Genomic DNA, 20,127 nt, shown 5'->3' on the forward strand with positions numbered 1-20,127 from the left:
TGACCTTGCTATCATTAATTTTCTGAATGGGACAAAAGGGAGTTTTACTTCAATGCTTCTAAAACAAGGTTTTTCCACTTGTCATCTCGACACAATCTTTCAAATACTTATTCCCTATTCTTCAATAACATTCAGCCGTCACATTTTCTACGTAAAACATTCTTGGCCTGTACACCACTCACAATTTTAACTGAAAACTCCTTATTTTATCTTTCTAAATCAGCTTCTTCGAGGGTAGGTGTTCTGTATCGCCTCCACCAGTTTGGCATATTTTCCCCCTCCCAGATGCTATCCATATACAGGGGCTTTGTCCACCCCTGTATGGAGTATGCATCTCATGTGTGTGTGTGGGGGGGTGGACAGAGTAGAGACAAAGCTCTTATTCTCATCAACACCCACTCGTCTTACTGACAGCCTTCTAAGTCTTAAATTTCTTTGTAATGTTGGCTCTTTCTATCCTCTATCAATATTCTCACGCTAACTGGATGCCTCCACCCCTCCCGCAGCCTTTTGGCCATTCATTTCTATTTATTTTACAGTAGCAGCATTTTGCAGGCTCATTTACACTGTAAAAAATAAGGACCAATGACACTCAAGTAATTTAATAAAATAAGAATACATTGAAGAACTAGTCTTTTAGAGGTAATTGACATACCAGTGTAACATCTTTTTTTAGGAAGGTAACAGACAGGGACATTCAATTAATTTTGGGGAAAGTGCCAGACCAGGACAGTCATTTCTTTCAGAGGCTAAACTGACCCCTATGGCCCTATCTCAATTTTACCTGGTGTTACTGGTGATGGTAACACAATTAGGGGGAAAACTTCCTATTTGCAATAATAAACAAACAATTTTTTTTCCTTTATTGATTTGTTACATCTTACTCTACTATTTGTAAAAAGTACAAACATTTACACCAAGTCACTCACTCACTCACTCACTCTTTCTACTGCTCAATCACAGAAAACAAATATTCTCAACACAAACATACCCTCCAGCCAATTTACATCCATATACCAAGTTCTCAGAATATATATCCCAAAAAATTGTCAAAATATTTCTCCCCCCTAACAGTTGAAAATATTAGCTCCTTAACAAAACTTATTTCAGGTTTTCTCTCACACAACCCTCAGTCCATCGATACGAGGAAAATAAATATATCTTGAAGACAAACTAGGATGTGGGAGACATTACCCAAATAATAACAAGCAGTTTGATAGATAAACTACCAACCAATGCAACTGTCTTCCACATATTTATGATGATCGTATGAACAACTTGTTTAACGGCAGAAAACATTCAAACCTCTCATGTGAACTTAAAACAGTAAAGTACTCATCCCACCCATTTCACTCTGCTCCTTAACAAATATTTCAAAGTACTGGTAGATGATGGTTACAGCCAGCAGGATACCTGCAAATAAGAAAATAATGAAAGAAACTACATTACAAATAAATAAAAAATCATTAATAAACAATACAGGTAGTCCTCAAGTTTGCAACTTTTTACCACTTGAGGCCAACCTTTCAAATTTCCTGCAGTGGATAGACCAGTTTCACTTAAGACAAGGCCAACATTTCAAACACCCCGCCATGGACAGAGCAGCTATTCATTTCAGTGCTGCCAGATGGTGAAAATTTTCACCAGATTGGGAAGATTGGATGAAATTTGAGGCTTGTTGATAAAAAATTAAGAATTTGGAACCAGACAATATTTGGTTAAATATGGTGAAAATATATTTAAACGATCACTTCAAAGATCACCATAGTCATTATGAGCCTCAGAAATGTATTAAATCAGTCATCCCTTCAGTCCCCCCACCCCAAAAATATAATGACAACCATTAACTCGGATGTCACTGCAGTTGCAGTAACCAGGTGGCACTGCCAGTGCAAGCCAACTGTGTTTTTTTTTTGTTATTGTTTTGGATATCAAAGGAGTTTTAGCAGGCTGTGACGCTGGGCAAAAGGACATGGGGTGGGGGCAAGGAACTGATTGTGTTAGGACTGGCGAGGCAAAGTGCCATTGTTGAGACATACTCAGACTGATTGGATATTTGAATGTCATTTTTAAAACAAACTGACCTATTCATGCAGCACTTTCAATGCAATGCCATCAAAATGGCCATGAATAGTTCCACTTCCACCTGAGGTACTTGAACCAGTAGCTGCGCCCTATGGTGCGACGAAAGTGTGGTCAGTAGCATTATACTCTCCCCACACTGCTACCCTCTCACCATCCTCACCTCCCCTGCTACGTCTCACTCCAGCCCATCCATCTTTTTACAATAATAACCGAGAAAACGAAGTGTCCAGGTACAAGTGGACTTGTAAAAAAGAAAAGTGGTTGATTTAGAGCTCAAAATGGAAGTTATTGGTCAGAATAAGAATGATAAATCTGTTTCTTCCATCTCACATGACTTGGACTTGTCACACTCTACAATTATTACCAAGAAGCGGCAAGGGCCTGTCCATGATGATGAGTTAATTTCAAGGGTCCCTCCCGGTGATGTGGAAGCTCAGTATGAGTGTGATGTTGAGGTCAGAAAGCGAAGTTAATGCCACAGTTTTGTACCCTAGTTTACTTCCTCATAATTGGACAGGAGAACGATGAATCAAAGGCTACACTGAGTGTCCACTGGGTGACTCCCAACTTCAAGTTCAAGTAACGCCCCATGCGGTCAAGTGGATGAGCACATACATTTCATGTCTATTTTCACAGTTGTTTTAATCTCTACACTCTTTCCTATGGTTTTCTGGGAGCTTTTAACCCTGTCGCGCACCATAAGTTTCTGTTCCGCTCATCATATATTTCTCAGGCCCAACCGGCCTTTTTTTGCCGCCGCAATCCTCTACATTCACGGACATATTTTACCCTCACAGATATATCATACCCCAATAAATTTGGTATCAATGGCTTCATAAAGAAATAAAGAAATAGAGGAAAATATATATGTAAACAATACAAACTTGTTTCAAGTCTCCCTATAGAGTATTGTAGACAATAAATCAGAAGTATCAACTCTTCCCCACTCGCTAGCTTGAAATTTTGTGGGCCAACTTTTTTAGCTGAATATATGTTTTGAAGCAGAATTTAGAGGATTCTTATGGTATCCTCAAATTTCTCATACGCCTATTAGTTCCCGAGCTACACTGAGAAAACTATTTTTTCCTCTCCCGTCATAGTAGGCTAACAAAAAAAAAACAAAAAAATGCTCAAAGCCCCTCCTCTACGCTCCTTAGAAAGGCTGCCATATGTTACCATTAAGAAACTTATCCCAACAAATGACGCTCCCAAATTTGACGCACTTTCACCGCAAACCTAATTTTTAATCAATTTTTTAAAACTTTTATGACGCAATTTGAGTCATCGTGCGCCAGGACCTTTTACCCTTTGATGACGCGAAACGCGTCATCATGCACGAGAGGGCTAAGTTAAGATGATAATATATCTGACAACAGAAGAGCATTTAGATAAGTAGAAAATGACATCAGCATATGAATAATACCAATATCATGGTCATTATTTTCATTTACATATCAAATGAGGACTCAAAGCATTCAAAATTAACAAAATTCTCAAATGAATTAAAATGTTAAAAACTATCAAATGATAGAAAAAATGCCAAAAATAGGAAGCAGCAATAAAGGAAATATTTAGCAAATTTAAAACAAAATGTATTTTCGCCTTACGACCAATTCAACCAACGACTACCTGCCGGTCCCAATCACCTCCACAACTCAAGGACTACCTGTACATGAAAATTCAAAATACCCTACATTGGAGTGAATGCTACTTTCATTTTTATATTATTTTAGTAAAAGTAAATTTAAATGAGATTTTATCAGCCAGTGATATTGAACATTTTCAGCGATACTGCACTTTACAATGAAATGTCATGCTACCCTGACTGTGATCAAACAGTTAACATGTCTAACTTTCTAAGCTGAATATTGGGTACAGCATCCCATTCTTCACTCGCTCCATCCCAATCACTTATTTCACTTACACCCCATCCCCATGGACACACATAATTTTAAGGAAAAGTTGGATAAAAGAGGATATGGAGACGGGACAGCGCGAGCGTAGCTCTTTTCCCGTATGTCACAACTAGATAAATACACACACACACACACTCTTTTATGGTGCTCCTCAGGGTACTATCAAGGTGTGTAATAATATAGAAACCCTTATAGCCTTCTAACTGCAACATCCTATAACACCTCACCTATGCCCACGACTCCTCCAGAATATGTATACCCCTGACATGGTGAGATTTTCTTACATCTTAGTATCGAGATAGCTCAGAATGGTGTGTGAGAATTAAATGTATGGTATGTTTTCTACTGCACAAATACATCTTTGCTATATTTCTCAGGAGAAGGCCTTCAATAATAGTTGGAGCAAGACAGCCAACTGTTATACTTTCATATCGTACAGCACTAACCATTTCAGTGTTTAATGCCATACAACATAAAACCAACAATAAATAAAATATAACAGATTATTTTGATGTATACACCAACTATTGATGACCTATCTTGAAAAAAAAATAGCTAAGGTGTATTTGAGTAGTAGAGAGCAACCAACGCACATTTACCTCTCAAACAACCTTTTAAACTATCTTAGAGGCCTAGCTTCATGCTTTGGTTTATAAACCAATGTAGGGAAAACCTGGCAACTCTTGTTGCTTCTCAACACGATTTTATTAACCTGATAGAGGCAAGTAAAATCATGCTTCCAGTGACACAATCAATGTTAATTTATTAATTAAATTAGGACAGGTTACACATGTCGGCTTAATTTTTTATGAAAATCAATAATAAAGTTGGCTATGTTATATCTTACAATACCATTCATAAGGCGAAAGCGGCTATTTATATTTACTTTATTGAGAAAGCTGACAGAGGACACTTACACTTATGGCCACTTATCAAACCATCAGATACTTCCTCTGTCAAGATACCAACTTTTGAAGGAAGGTGACTTACAGTAACTACTCAACTGCCTTTCTGCAAGTGTCTGGATAAAACAACATTGGCTACTCACCTAATGAATGGTGTGAAGTATTAAGTACCATAATTCATGTGTTTTAATAAAAAATCAAGCTGACATATTTGAAACTTGTCCTAATGTAGCATGCCTTGGCATGGATCACATATCCACTGGAACCCCGATTTTACTCATCTTTCTATCAGCTTGATAAAAGAGTGGCAAGTAACAACTGGAGTTGCCAGGTTTCCCCTACATTGGCTTCACTTTGCAAGAAATAATACAAACTGAGTAATATATTTTCTGTTTTCATAAAAAATAATTTTAATTATTTCTCTCCTTCACACCAAGGGCACAGCACTGTCCCCTACTTATAGAGAGTTTGGTAAGTTCCCCATCTTGATACCAATAACCTGTTAACTTAGGCTGATTCTTTACTGACCCTACTAGAAAACATCCAATTACCAGCATGTTGATGGAATGCAAAATAAATATAAACAACAATGAAACCAACATAGTTTTATGCAAATAAATAGGCTTGGAAATCTCATTAAAACCTATTAAGAAGTGCACTAACCTGTTCCTGATCCAATTGCTCCAAGGAAGTCTGCTAACACTGATAGCGCTCCGATGCACAGACCACCAAAGGCAGCTGCAGTGGGAATGTAACGGTTCAGTTCATGAATCATGGACTTCTCGCGGTGACCCCGCATTACCATCTGCTGTTCTTTAAGCTGCTTGGCAACCTGTAAATATAATTAATAAATTAATTATAAAATGACCCATACCGTACCATGTAGCTTGCTTACCCTTTAGTATTATTTTACAACTGAAAGTAAATCACTGACAACAACTGTCTCATCTAACTCGGTGATGGTTGAGTTTCAATTTATAATTAATTTAGTACACACTGCCATTTTCTCACCACCTGAGGAACTACTAACCATAATTGCTACTTATAAAGGTAGGTTAAGCCTTTCATAATACACATACTACAGCACAGAGATGACAACAATTAAAGTCATTTGAAAATTCTACACATTATTCTTGTGGTAATATGACCTGTGTGAGCTTACATCTTTAGCGGATGATCCTGATACTTCAATCCAGGTTTTAGAGAAGAAGGCACATGAACCAAGCATGAATCCAATGTAGATAACTGCATGAAAAGGGTCTTCCAGGATGTGGCCAAAGGACTCTGGTGGAGACATGTAGTAGCACAAACCCCCAACAGGGTATGAGGCTCGGCCAGGACCTCCTGAGCCAGTGTCAGCCCAAACACCCAGAAGACCAACAAAGAAGTTACCTTGGAACTTCACTGCCAACATCTGGAAGTGAAAGGAACAGATATATTTCATTAATGGTTTTTAATACCATTTAATAATGGAGACAATATATTAATTCATGGCATCCCTAAAAGCTTTGTTTCATACACATTTTAATGCTATCTACATTTGAGAATGTAAAATTAAAACATTTGTTTCATATTACAATGTTTATTAACTAACAAAGATGTTTAAGTTGGGGACAGCAGATTTAAAACAGTGTTACAGCAATCAATAACGAAAGGTAACAGTCTGGAGGATATGTATGGAATCAAAGGTACAGTACTCCCTCCAATTTTTCTTGTTCTGATATTGCAACTGAGACCCCAAAAATGCCACCGATGAAAACCTAAGTTTGCAATGTAACTAGAGTTTTGAAAGAAAGTGAGGTTTTCCACACTAGTTTTTAGGGGAAGATGCATGCTGCATTGGCAATTATCATGAAGCCTCTGCCATTTTCTTTTTTGACTGTGTGCTAAAATATATCATACTATCGTAAAATATATACTATAGTCTGTTCACTTAAGCTAGATTCCTGGCGCCTAGGCAGGTTGGTAAGCTTGCAGCTGATTGGCTGCTCCACTCTCCCGCTAACACTCATATCGGACCACATCTTGCATGCTCGAGTGAGACATGTTTCTTTACTATTTGTCATAGGTCACCTCACATACGAGATAGCCAGTTTTGGTTGACACCATCAGACTCAGCAGTGACTGTAGAATCAAGATGTATTTTAAAAACTCGACAAAATAAATAAGAAAATGGTATTACGATGAGTTGAACCATGAAGATGTTAAAAAAATGTTTATAACATGTTTTACTTATGCTAGCTGTTTTCAACAGTTGTTCATTGATTGCAGAAATATATTATTACGTTACGTAGGAAAATCTGTCGTGAACATGATAATGTGATCAGAATGCAGATAAACCTCCACGTATTGAAAACACAGTTATTTATAGCAACATTTCACTCGACGCAACCATCACCGCGCGACACGCTATATGATGATGTTAAAAAAAATCAGCTGCAAGCTTACCAACCTGCCTAGGCGCCAGGAATCTAGCTTTAGTGAACAGACTATAGTGTGTTTCATTTTATAAAAATGTGTAATTTTATAAAAATGAAAATATAAAAAAATAATAAAAACTTTATCATAATAGGCGCACCTGACATTCCATAGCCGATCCAGGATTCAGTACGTTTCCTAACTAGTAGAAGGTAGTGTTATAATTGTATTTCATAGAGTATCCTTATAACCAAAAACTAACTAAAATTATGGGTATTCTTTTTCTTGAACAGAACATTGAACAAACAAGAGAACAATATAAAAATACGTATAGGCTATACGTATTTTTATATTGTTCTCAGCCTGGCTGAAGCCCGCAGGCCCAAGCCAGCCTGTACGCCATTTTGCGGGTGTCAGATACCACAAATAGCATACTTTTACTGCGCAAAGCAGGTGATGTAACTTAGTGATTTCATGAGCTTTCATATTTATCTATTTGTGTATATTTCATGGTGGCAAAACTTAAATTACTAGTTTCATTTTTACTGGTGACACGAATTTGTGACTGTTTATCACAATAGAATTTCACTCTAATAAGTGACTCAGACTCCACAGAAAAATTACCAGTGTGTGTATGAATGAATACAAAGATAAGCACATACTTTGCTTTACCTCTAGGATGTCTCGTGGATCATTAATAAATAAAAACAAAATAGGGTAGGCGGTGGCCAAACTGGTAGCGTACTGGGCCCATATTTACCGTGTGATGGACGACGCGGGTTCGAATCCCCACGCTACCACTCGGATTTTTCAGTCACCACCGAGTGGCTTAAAACTACCCACATGCTGTCCTGAAGACCACCCATCAACCCGGACTCTAGAGGAAGCCGTCCAAGTGAATCAAGAACAAGTTCCGGGGGGCAGCATGAGCCAATGCAAGATGGCGCCACTATAAACACTCGCCTGTGCCAGAACGGGCTGGGCTGACCATCAGGCCCCACCTGGAAGAAGCCTTGGGCCGACCATCAGGCCCCACCAGGAAGATGCCTACTGGCGCAACAGGCAGCGACGTAAAAAAAAAAAAAAAAAAAATCCAGCTAAGCTACTCTTTAGCCATTACCTTTAATGGCGCCCAAAAAACAGTCCCTCCGCCAAGTTTGTACCCCACATTCGGTAATGTCAGGTGCGCCTATTACAAACAGTTGCTCAGCTGATGCATGTAAACAAACAAGGATGCAGGGTCGGCAGTGGTTATGAAACGGTCACCATTTTCTTTTTCAACATTCAGGATGCCCGCCAAGAACTCCATATTGCAAGTGTGAGAATATAATAGCACGGGAGAAACTGGGCAACAGGGGCAGGAAGATACCACTTTGTGACGTCAGGACAAGTGCTGTATTTTTCCACCCCTTTTATTCAGTTTATCCCACGCTCTTACAAACATTTTCACACTCTTGCGATATAGGCATTGGCATAATGTTGCGTGGCTAACAGCTCAACTGAACATAGGGAAAGCCTACTCTAAAGGTGGTGGAATGCAGCAAGGGTATTTCAAATCATACAGGTTAAATATTTGTCATTTTTCAGCAATTTTGAGGGAATTTCTATTCTTTGCCCAGATAAATTTTTGCCAGATATTAGGAATTGAGTTATAGATACCTGGGGGCCAAATAGTCAGGGTTTAACATAATTTTTTGCCAAATATTAGGAATTGAGTTGTAGATACCTGGGAGCCAAATAGTCAGGGTTTTACATAATTTTTTGCCAGATATTAGGAATTGAGTTGTAGATACCCAGGGGCCGAAGAGTCAGGGTTTTACATAAATTTTTGCCAGATATTAGGAATTGAGTTGTAGATACCTGGGGGCCGAATAGTCAGTGTTTTACATAAGTATGATATGCTTAAGCACAGTCGAAAGAGAAAATGGCAGAGGCCACTGCCAACAAGCAAGATACAAGCTTGTATTTTGCAACCACAATGTCAACCAAATTCACACAAAATTGGAGGGAGTACTGTATTGAATCAGAAGTTGGGGAATGCAAGAGGGAAAAATAACAAGAAAAGGGTGAAGAGGGAAAGAAACGGCAAGATATAAGATGTTCAGATCTAAGTTTGTAATTCATGTGAAAAATAAGATAATATAATATGATTAATTTAATGTGAGAGGGGAGGAACAAATCTATCTGGGAGATATAAATCTATTTAGAGGGTTAAATTGAGAGAACAGAGTGACATCCTTTGCTAGCTGAGGGAACAATAAAGGGAACAAAGATTTATCTGCTTTGTTTACATCTTTATCAGTTATTTCTTGGGAGAACGAGGTATTAATAGGAAAAAAATTTACCTTTCTCTCCCCTCTTCACTAACTCTTCCTAAGTTTCCAATTTTCCAAAAAGTAGACAATTCTTACCTGAGAAATTACATAGAGGTTGGAGACGAGGGCAGACTGCAGGATGATGGGAATGTTGGAAGTATAGAAGAGCTTGATGGGGTAAGAGGAATATTGTCCTCTGTAGCGAGCTGACTTGATAGGTAAGTCCACTCGGAAGCCCTGAGAAATAGAATGATCCATCATTGAGATTAGTCATACTAAATTTTCCAACACAAACACAAAATTTCTACAGAAAACAGGAAAGGTGATCAAAAAAGAATATCTTAAAGAAACAAATGTGCTTCATGTTATGGATCTACAATAAAAGTTTATTTAAGCTTTATACTGCTCTGCATATGCAAGTAAAGTGGCAGTGATGAAGTATCTCCCACCCATAGCAGTCAGCTGTTCCTAACAATGGCTTCTTATGTCTAGAACTGAAAGTGGTAAGAGGATTATCTACCGTCAAAACTATCACAGGTAGCCAATGTGAACAAAGTAAAGTTTATCACACACTCCTTATATCACTGCAATTCTAGCTGAAATGCAAAATGTTTCCATGCCTTTGACACAAAGGGCAACAGAAAAGATTTACATAGGAGCAAATAACATGAATTATTGATTTCCACAAGGCTATGCAAAATGTTAAAAGAAATATGTTTTGGTTTGGGGAACAAATGAACAGTTCAAGGCTGGATAAGCAGTTTGGGAATAATAGTGGACTGACAGCACCGCAACATAAAGGACCGACAGCTTAAAACTTCCTGTTGCCATTAACCTGTAATGAAGAACTTGGGAGGTAAATCCTCATCTAACAGCACTATGGTTTGTGGCACATCTACTTCAATCTTGACCATTGATATAATTTTCCATTTTTTATACATCCATAGGGATATTTAGATTTCTGGGAAATCTGGAAAGGGAGATTACGACCGTATGGCCATACACAGTACCAGGCTTTCTAGAATTTAGAATATATAAGCTGAGCTCCTCTTTAAAAACATTTATTTCACACGCTGGTGCCTTGGTCTCATATCACCGAAAGAGGTTACAACTCCTCTTGCATTTAAGTATCTTGTACTAGGTTAACAAAGATAATGTGATGGGAGGCCCTGAAAAATTGTCTCCCTATGGCTAAAGAATCAAATTCAAACCTCATACTTGTGATTGAAGGGCACTTAACACATCACCTCAAAGCTAACTTATGAGGAAACTGTTGTATTAAAATGTGTTGATAGTCTTGATTAGTTAAAGATTAAAATTGTTGTATCTCATCCATCAAGGCCTTTAATAAAAAAATGATTTAGGAAGTTCCTACTATTCATAGTTTACCTGGAAGTATATGACAATGCCAAAGATGAGGACAGTGGCCAGTAGGTTTGTCAGGTTGGGCAGGTTCTGGCGGTAGAAGGCCTCACGGAGAGCTCGCACCTATTTGTGATCATAAACACAATCAGCAACCTTATATTTAGAGACTAAAGATACAAGATGGGTAAGGAAAAAAAATGAAAGTGGTAAATAGAAATTAATTACCAATAATTCTAATTCTTTGAAATGTAATGTCACAAATGAACTTTGCCCCTCCCAAGCAAAATAAATAATATGAAGTATACAATCTTTATTCCCTTGCAATCATCAATCTAATAATTCAATGCAACCTTGAACTTAAACTACATGTATTTTTCTTAAAAACAATCATCTCATGGGTCCAACCATTTACAATACTTCTTATAATATAATGTACAAATAAATTTGAGACTTGCCTTGTCCTGCCTTGTAGCCAAGAGATGGAAGAGGGCAATGACTGCACCCTCAAACTCGGTACCACGGCCAGTGTTCACAGTGGCAGGGGAGAAGGCCTTCCACACGATAGTTTCACAGATGTTTGTGGCAATAAAGAGGGAGATGCCAGAGCCAAGGCCATAACCCTGAAAAAACACAAAATGATAAGTTACCATACTTACGGGGCTATGAATATTCTGACATTTTCAGTCGGAGCGTTTCATCAATGGAGTGTGTTTGCATCTTCTGCAGATCTACATATTTTTTAGAAATGCAATAAAACTATCAAAGGCATGCATTCACAACTTTAACTCGCATTATTTCTTCATACATTTTCAGGTATATCAATAATAGTGACAGGAAAATACAGAATGGTATTCTGTTTCCTTTATTCCCTTCAAGTTTCCTATAATATAAATTTCAAACATAAGCAAATGAGCAGCACAATGCTGATAAGTATATACTTGAAAAATGGGTGAAACCGAATTGCTCTATCTTGAGAATGAAGAAATAGATGACAGTAAGCAACATATCACTCTTTACATCACTATTAAAGAAAATCCATAGATAAAAGGTTGAAATTGCATGCGTCTCAACTAATAAAACAATGCAAAAGTACCACTAACTTATCCATTCACCCACCTTCTGAAGTAACTCATCCAGCAGCAGTACAATCAGTCCAGCCACAAACAGCTGGATGATGATGAGAAGACAGACACCAGCACCAAGGTCTGAAGGGTCACCATACATACCAGTCATAACGTAAACAATGGCTTGACCAATGGTGATCATCATGCCAAACAATTTCTGTGCTCCATTAAACAGGGCACGGTCCTTGGGAGTATCTCCAACCTGAAATAAAAGTCACACACACAACATGGTCAGCTTGTCTTATCGCAGTTCAGTCCGTTAAATAAAAAAAATTAAAAATCCTACACTTGCTGTCTGCTAAATGAGCAGAAGAAACACCATGCACAGGCATTTACTGGTGTCACAGCATACCCAGTCCAATCCACGCTCAGGCACGCTTTATCAGTGGACACTAGTTGACATTGGAACTTTGATGCTGTGACTATTATAATTGGCATTTTTAATAATATTTGTTGTATTACTTTGCAATTTAGATTTGAAAGAATTTTGTTTATGCAACTGCAAGAATTGTAATTGCTCTGCCCAAGTATTGTCTGCACCGTAACATAATAGTTGACACAAAATGACTCACCTCTATGATTTTTGCTCCTGCTAAAAGCTGCATGATGAGACTTGAGGTGACAATGGGGGAGATACCCAGCTCCATCAAGGTTCCTCTGTTGCTGGCCAGAATAACACGAATCCAGTAGAAAGGGTCGGCTGAGTCCGAGCTCATGATCCCAAATAATGGAATCTGGTGGGACAAAGTTTTGAAAATATATTTCTATCCTTTAGCTGCAAGTAATACCTACTTAATCTTTTTTTTTCTAGATCCATTAGTTTATATATGGAATACACTGATTTTTCCAGTGATTACAAGTTATACAACCATTATGGTAATTCTTTATTTAATCTGCACATAGTGTGCATTTTCAACACATCCATACTGAAATCAATCAATTTTGCATGAGTGTGCATACACACACACACACACACACACACACACACACACACACACACACACACACAAACACGTGAAAAAACTAGAAAGAATACAAAGGATGGCAACGAAGATGGTTCCAGAACTGGAGGGATTTAGTCATATGAAGAAAGGTTAAAGGAAATGGACATGCCAACATTGGAACAAAAAAGAGAAAGGGGAGACCCAATACTAATTTACAAATAGTGGAATAAAATGAAAGAAGTAGATAACAAGAAGTTGCTATTAAGAGAAGTAAGAAACACCAGCAACACATGAGGACACAGTAAAAAATTGAGACAAGGAAGATGCTTGACAAAAAAAAAATATATATATATAGCTTCCCGCAAAGAAACATAGAGGTTTGGAACAGACTAAGTGAGAATGTAGTATTGGCGAAGTGTGCACAATTTTAACCCGGTAGCAGCGACGGGCCAAATTTGTGGCTTTACCGTGTAGCAGCAACTGGCCAAATTTGTGCCATGATTTTAACCCCCCAAAAAGATGATACATAAACTGATCGCAAATGCTTTGATATATATTATGAAATGGTTTGTGTAAGTGATGATTTTTTCTCATTTTTCTCGCTTAGAGGGACCATTAAGAAACATGATCCCCGCTGCTACCGGGTTGAGGAAAAACTGGATGAGTACAGATATGGAGATGGGACCACACGAGCGTAAGCCCAGGCCCTGTAAAATTACAACTAGGTAAATACACACACACACACACACACACGATATATAAAACTGGAGATTTTCTGGAGATTTTAGCATATTCTAAGGGTGTGGTTTTCAACCTGGGTTACACAAGGGAAATCTTAAGGGTACAAAAAAGTATAGTTCATTCATGCATGCTGAATCCCATGCTCCCAGCCAATTAGGTAAGGAAACTGCTGGTTGGCTAATGGCAGGCAGGATGCCTGCTGTCTATGCCCCACAACACACACTTGAACATTCAGAAAATACTCATATTTCTTTACTTGGTTAATTTGTTACATAAAATATGCAAATTTTATTGATATCATTGGAGAAAGTGTGATCGTACAATCACAATCCTATTATCAAAGCTAAATAAGAAAAACAAGGTAAAAATAAAAACTTGACATGTCTTGACTCACCTGGCAGCAGACTAAAAAGATGAAGAGGGTGATGGCTGTCCATAATACCTTTTCCCTGAACTGAATTCTTCGCTCTGGTTTCTGAATTTCTGGCAGAACTGCACAGAACGGCTTTATTACTTCAAGGAATTTTACTGCAAAGAAATAAAAAACATGCAAGTCACATACACGACAAACAAACAGCATATCATTGTAATTTCATGTTACCACACTTTTCCCCGCAGAAGCAAGATTGGACATACATAAGGTTTTCAAGTTGGTGTCAAATTCATAACTACTGATCATCATAGCCTATCCTAAACATGCTCAGAACTGTTTCTATAGCCCTTAAATCAGCAAAATCATCAAACAAAGCCAACAAGATATTGAAAAACGAATGAAAATTGAATATTTGAAGTTTAGTTCTACCAAATCCTAGAGCTATTGCACCATCACAAAGTTGAAAAATGGTGTCAAGAAGCTAATGCTTGAAGGAATCAAGCTTTAAGAAAAAAGAAAAAAATGTGGGCATGCTAGCTAAGTGTGAAGACTCAATGAAAACAATACAAACAAGTGGAAGCCACATCACTCTTCATTTACATTAGCTCTGCATCTGTTGTGAATTCGTCTTTTGAAGATGAAAAAGCACAAAATAACTCCGTACCAATCGAACTCACAGCGTTGAGATGTAATCAAAAAGCTCTCTGGGACTATGCTGTATTGCCTGAAATTCAACTACACTACATCTTCACACAACCACAGCGTGTCACGAGATACGCAAGAAATTAATCCAGACCAGGAAAGGGTTTAACGATGCTGAGGATCGAACCTGCGACCAGTGAAAAGGGAAAGCCACTCCTTAACCAGTCAGCCGTAGAGGCAACCCCCCCTCGCAGAGTGAGTTTGGGAGGCTTTCCCCTCAGGTGGGTCAGGTACTACGTCATCATCATCATTTCATTGACGCCTGCTCCTAGGGGCTCACACCAGGGGATGGCCACGGCAGAAGAGTTTCCAACTTTCTCTATCCAGACACTCCCTCCTTGCCTGCTCAAAGTTTCTCAAAGATCTTTCCCCCCCTCTCCCTAACGAACTCTTGCACCCTATCTCTCCATTTCACTGGAGATTGTCCTCTAGCATTACCTCCCTCTATGTCACTCACATACACCCACTAATTTTGACATGTGCAGATGCATCCTCATAGAAAGACTTTATTGCACTAAGCAGTTTTCCTCCCACACCATAAATCTTTAAAACATCCCACAATGCAATCCAATCGACTGTCATATGCATTTTTTTCCAAATCCTTAAAGGCAGTGTATAGTTTATTTCCCTTTGCTATTATTTTTTCTACTCCCATCCTGAAGGAAAATATCTGATCCACACATCCCCTTCCCTTCCTGAAGCCTCCTTGTTCTTCACTGATTTTCTCTTCTGTAAGTCTTTGCATCCTCTCTATTATGACTTTTCCATATACCTTTCTGGGTATAATCTGGAGACTTATACCTCTATAGCTCCCACATTCCCCTCTCCTGCCCTTCCCCTTGTAAACTGGGACAATGATGGCTTTTGTCCAGTCTCCTGGCAACCTGAGGAACCTCCCATATCAAAATAGGCTGAAACATCTAAACTTACATTCACTAGAAAGACGAAGAGTGCGGGGAGATCTGATAGAAGTATTCAAATGGGTCAAGGGTTACAACAAAGGCGATATAAGTAAAGTACTGAGAATTAGCCAGCTGGATAGAACTCGCAGTAATGGATTTAAATTTGAAAAGTATAGATTTAGGAGAGATATAGGCAAGCGTTGGTTTAGTAATAGGGTGGTGGGGGAATGGAACAGACTCAGCAATCACATAGTTAGTGCAGGGACGATAGCTTGTTTTAAGAGTAGACTGGATAGCTACATGGACGAGGACGACAGGTGGCAGTGAGGTGTGGGTGCAGTAAGGTGGCAGGGTACTGGTGCGTGCATAGTACCGCCGGTATAACGAGGATCAAGCCTCTACCTGTAACCCCTGAAACTACACCTCACCCATCATGAGTAGTAGGGGGGATTCTGGAGCTGCCCTGTGTAGGCCACCTGGCCTCTTGCAGTTTCCCTATGTTCTTATGTACTCCTCCTCTACCTCTACTCAAAACTGCTGCTGGTACAGCTGCTGGATGTCCATCCTCAAAATTCATAAAGTTTTTAAATATTCTCTCCATCTCTCTTTCACAGCCTCCCCGTCTTTCAACATCTTTCCATTCTCATCCATAACTTCATTTATTTTACTTGGGGAGATATTTTCTGCATTTCTTTAATTTTTCACTTTTCCAATATGATTTCCTGTTCCCTTTATATTTTTCACTTAGTCTTTTTCCAAAGTCTTCAACTCTTCTCACTTTCTTTGATTGCTTGTTTTAATTTCATTTTGCATTCTCAATATTTCTTTTTCCTTTCAGGCACTACAATGCCTACAAAAAGCAAAGAGGGTACCTCATTGAAATTTGACTGCTGTTCCCTTAAAATAGTCTTGTACAACAATACACTGCTCCCAACAATTCTGCCATGCATGAATTACATCCTGGAATTCTCATTTTTAAGACTTTAAACACCATCTGTGATTGGCACTGGATCTCCTCCATAATATGAAAATGGCAGCCCTTCAGTTTGAACTTCACTTTATGCTTCTGTTCCAGTCATTTACACCATATGGTCTCCCTCAGATGCCTCAGAACGGGCAGTACAAAGCAGCCGGTACGTAGCAGCTTGAATTCCTCAGAACACTACACTAGAACTGCACTGAATCTGAACTTAGGGGATGAATGCTGACAGTCTGACCCAGGTGAATGAATTTACAGTGCACAACCACATGAATGGCAAAGAAAATGATGGGCATGCTCTTGGTCTTATTCCTGATCTGCCTTGCCTTTCTTGATCTTCTAGTTCAGGCTCATCCACTGCAGACTACTGTTTGATGTCTGGTCATACAAGCAGAGCAGTAAATGTGTACGTATGTAGTTTAGCTCCACCATGTCAAAATACTATTTATGCCTTTATGTTATGGTTTAAAAGCAAAAATTCATGCTCTTTGACCATAATATGAAGGCACACATGGTTAAAAACTAACCCAACCTAACTGATGCACCCCGGACAGCAGCCAACACCATGATCATCTCCAACACATAGGCAACGCTAGCATGGTCATGCCAGGTTAGGAGTTTCTAACTGTGAGCAACTTCATGTTATGATAAAAGGGAATGTATTCTCAACTTTTACCATAATATGAACTAACACGTGGTATTCTGAGGAGGAACTAAACTACACATTTACCTCCAGACCCAGTTCTCTTCACTGGTGATGATCAGCATGAAGGATGGGCAGCACCACAGTGCAATGTTCAAAGTGGATGTGAGGACTGCCTAAACTTTTCCAAATGACAATATGGTTTATATACTGCACATCTAATTGGAGCAGTGGCTGTGTTTCAGGCAGTGTTCTTGCCTGGCATGCTGGGTGCCACTGGAGGTTGTGGTCCTACTGGTTGAGTTCCCCATTATTCCATTAGCCATTCAATCTCAAACATATTGAAACACCAACAATCCAAGAATTGGAGATACTTGACACACGCTTCGCTTCACTTTCTAATTTCCCCTCCCAGACTCACAGTGCACCAGCTGCTGCTCTCCACCCCCCGCCCCAGCTGGCCCATTCAAGATCACTGCATCTCTATCGTCGCTAAATGTACATCGTCTGCCATGAGTAGGATACCAAACACGTAACTGCTATTAGGAGCTAGCAGAGAACAAGAATGCCGGGCGGCTGGGCATGGAAGGGGCCAAGGAGTGGCGGAGGGGCCCCGTGTAAGGCTACCAGGCCAGATAGCAGGAATGAGCCCCAGACATGTAATAGCACTTCCAGGCAACGAACAATACGCCAGAGGGAAGCTTAACTACACCACACACGAGCTGAACACAGTAGAATCCTGCAGGCATGCTAAACCCCTAACACAAACCAGTGGGAAAAAAAATTAATAATCTTCAAATGCAATATAACTAGGCTTCAATCAGGAATTCATTGGCAAATATCCGAAAACACCAGTAATAAATGCCTCTGACTAGCAGGAAAAGAAAAAAAATAACCCTCGGTGCCGTACGAGTCCAAACAAATCCAAGCCGCCTGTCAGCGGTATAATAGCTGCCTCGGCACAGTGGAAGGAGTCTCTGGAACAAACACAAGCTGAAGTAAAGTAAACCAGGCACTGAGCACTTTAAGAGTTTGTTAAGTCTGCTGCTCTACTTACTGCCCATGTTGCCGGAGTGAGGTCAGCCCTTAGACAGCCAGACGCACGCCGCACCTCACTGCCGGTCACACTGCCACTGGAGCGACGTGTCAGCGCCGCGCCCCGCCGCCGCCAGGGGGCCGCGCGGACACGGCCGCGACGTCACTTCCCCCCTGCCACCACGACGCCCCGCTGGACCAAAACTTTGTCTGGCCCTACAGATAAAATGCACCCACACTATTTACTTTGATATTAATACTCCATATAAATTGCCCTTGGTAATCTCATTATTCCATTTGAGAAAACTCAATCAAATCCCAAAGCAGTCTATTATGTTTTTGCAAGGAATGCAGTTTTTTTTGTTTTGTTTTTTTGTTTTTTTAGAAAGTGGGCTATGTTCTAGTTAAAAGAAATGGTTGCTACTTCCTATTGTGTTATAAAACAAAAGGATATCCGTACAATAAACCATCGACCAATCAATCGTTAACCATGCGCTGCCGCTCATATAACATGTAAGAAACATAACGTGAAACTCAAAATGGATATATTCACTATATTAATTTACCTTTCCCATCACTTGATTAATTACCACAAATTAACCTTAAATTTTCAGCCTGCGGCCTCTGTTATAGCTATCTAGTCCCGCGAAGACTTAAAAAACATATGTACTATGTATTCAAACATTGCCGACCAGTCCCAGATATAAACATACAAGTATTATTCATAGTGCAAATATACATATAGGGGGTACTGCTTTAGCGTGCATGCGGTCTACCGCAGTACGTATGCTACTATAAGCTATACGCTTCCTCCCTTCTCCCTTGTTGTTTACCTGCAACAATAAACTATCAATCAATCAATCTATATAGCAGCTCAGTGCTGTGTCATGGCCCAGACCTTAGCTGATGGGGTCAAGGTTTTAGAGAAGAGACTTGGATGTGATGTGACCTCTCATGGGAGGCCCATATGAAGTTATTACCTATGTTTGCCTTTCCTTAACCAATTATTTCACCTGAGTGATCCTAGCTAACCTATAAATGTCTATACCAGAGGTTCTCAAATTGGGTGCCGCGGCACCCTGGGGTGCCACGGACAGTGCCTAGGGGTGCCACAAGATCATCATGAATTTTGAATCATGTCTTTTTTTCTTATTTTTATGTTAATCTGCATTTATAACTCTTAAGTTGATCTAATTCTACTGATGAGTTCTATGTTTGGGCATGTACTGTACTGTATGTTAATTTTGGTTTGAATATATATAATAATTTTAATTCGTTAATTAAAGTAATTTAAACAGGTACAATTGTGCATAAGGAGTTAATTCATGTGAGGAGGGGGGTGGGGGTGAAGAAGGGGTGCCACAAAAGGGTCTATATAAGTTCAGGGTGCCATCACTGAAAAAAGATTGAGAACCACTGGTCTATACGTATATAGCCTATAAACGAGCCGATGACAGTGCTGTTAAAAGATTTGTATAGATTGATTGACTGATAGTTTATTGTTGCAAGTAAATAACAAAGAAGGGAGGAACATGCGCCATCCCAAACCCCAGGCAGTAGCCTACATAATGTGATTACACAACTAGTGAGACATGTGGAGGTGGCACCATGAAACTAAAAAGACACAATAGTAGGAGACAAGTGCTAACAAAATAAAGGCCTTGATTTAGTCAAGGGAGT

At 39.3% G+C, this 20,127-nt stretch overlaps 1 protein-coding gene across 1 annotated transcript; it reads right to left on the minus strand.

The window, feature by feature from the left end:
* Window positions 1–849: 849 nt before the first annotated feature.
* Window positions 850–18,637, minus strand: LOC127004571 (protein transport protein Sec61 subunit alpha). Its single transcript, XM_050872425.1, has 10 exons — window positions 18,470–18,637; window positions 14,208–14,341; window positions 12,701–12,862; window positions 12,121–12,330; window positions 11,460–11,624; window positions 11,029–11,127; window positions 9,736–9,876; window positions 6,069–6,320; window positions 5,570–5,738; window positions 850–1,413 (listed from the first exon to the last, which is right to left on the minus strand). Exons 1-10 carry the CDS (start codon window positions 18,474–18,476, stop codon window positions 1,319–1,321), a joined length of 1,434 nt encoding a protein of 477 aa, XP_050728382.1. The 5' UTR covers window positions 18,477–18,637; the 3' UTR covers window positions 850–1,318.
* Window positions 18,638–20,127: the final 1,490 nt, after the last annotated feature.

The sequence above is a fragment of the Eriocheir sinensis genome, chromosome 3 (assembly GCF_024679095.1).
Source record: "Eriocheir sinensis breed Jianghai 21 chromosome 3, ASM2467909v1, whole genome shotgun sequence".
Lineage (NCBI taxonomy): Eukaryota > Metazoa > Arthropoda > Malacostraca > Decapoda > Varunidae > Eriocheir > Eriocheir sinensis.

Bases quoted from the DNA above. Each gene is read 5' to 3' on its own strand.
- LOC127004571 (XM_050872425.1), bottom strand. The intron at 12,863-14,207 runs GTGAGTCAAGAC...TTGTCCCACCAG, and splicing joins TCTTTTTAGTCTGCTGCCAG to ATTCCATTATTTGGGATCAT. The intron at 1,414-5,569 runs GTTAGTGCACTT...TCTTATTTGCAG, and splicing joins AGCAATTGGATCAGGAACAG to GTATCCTGCTGGCTGTAACC.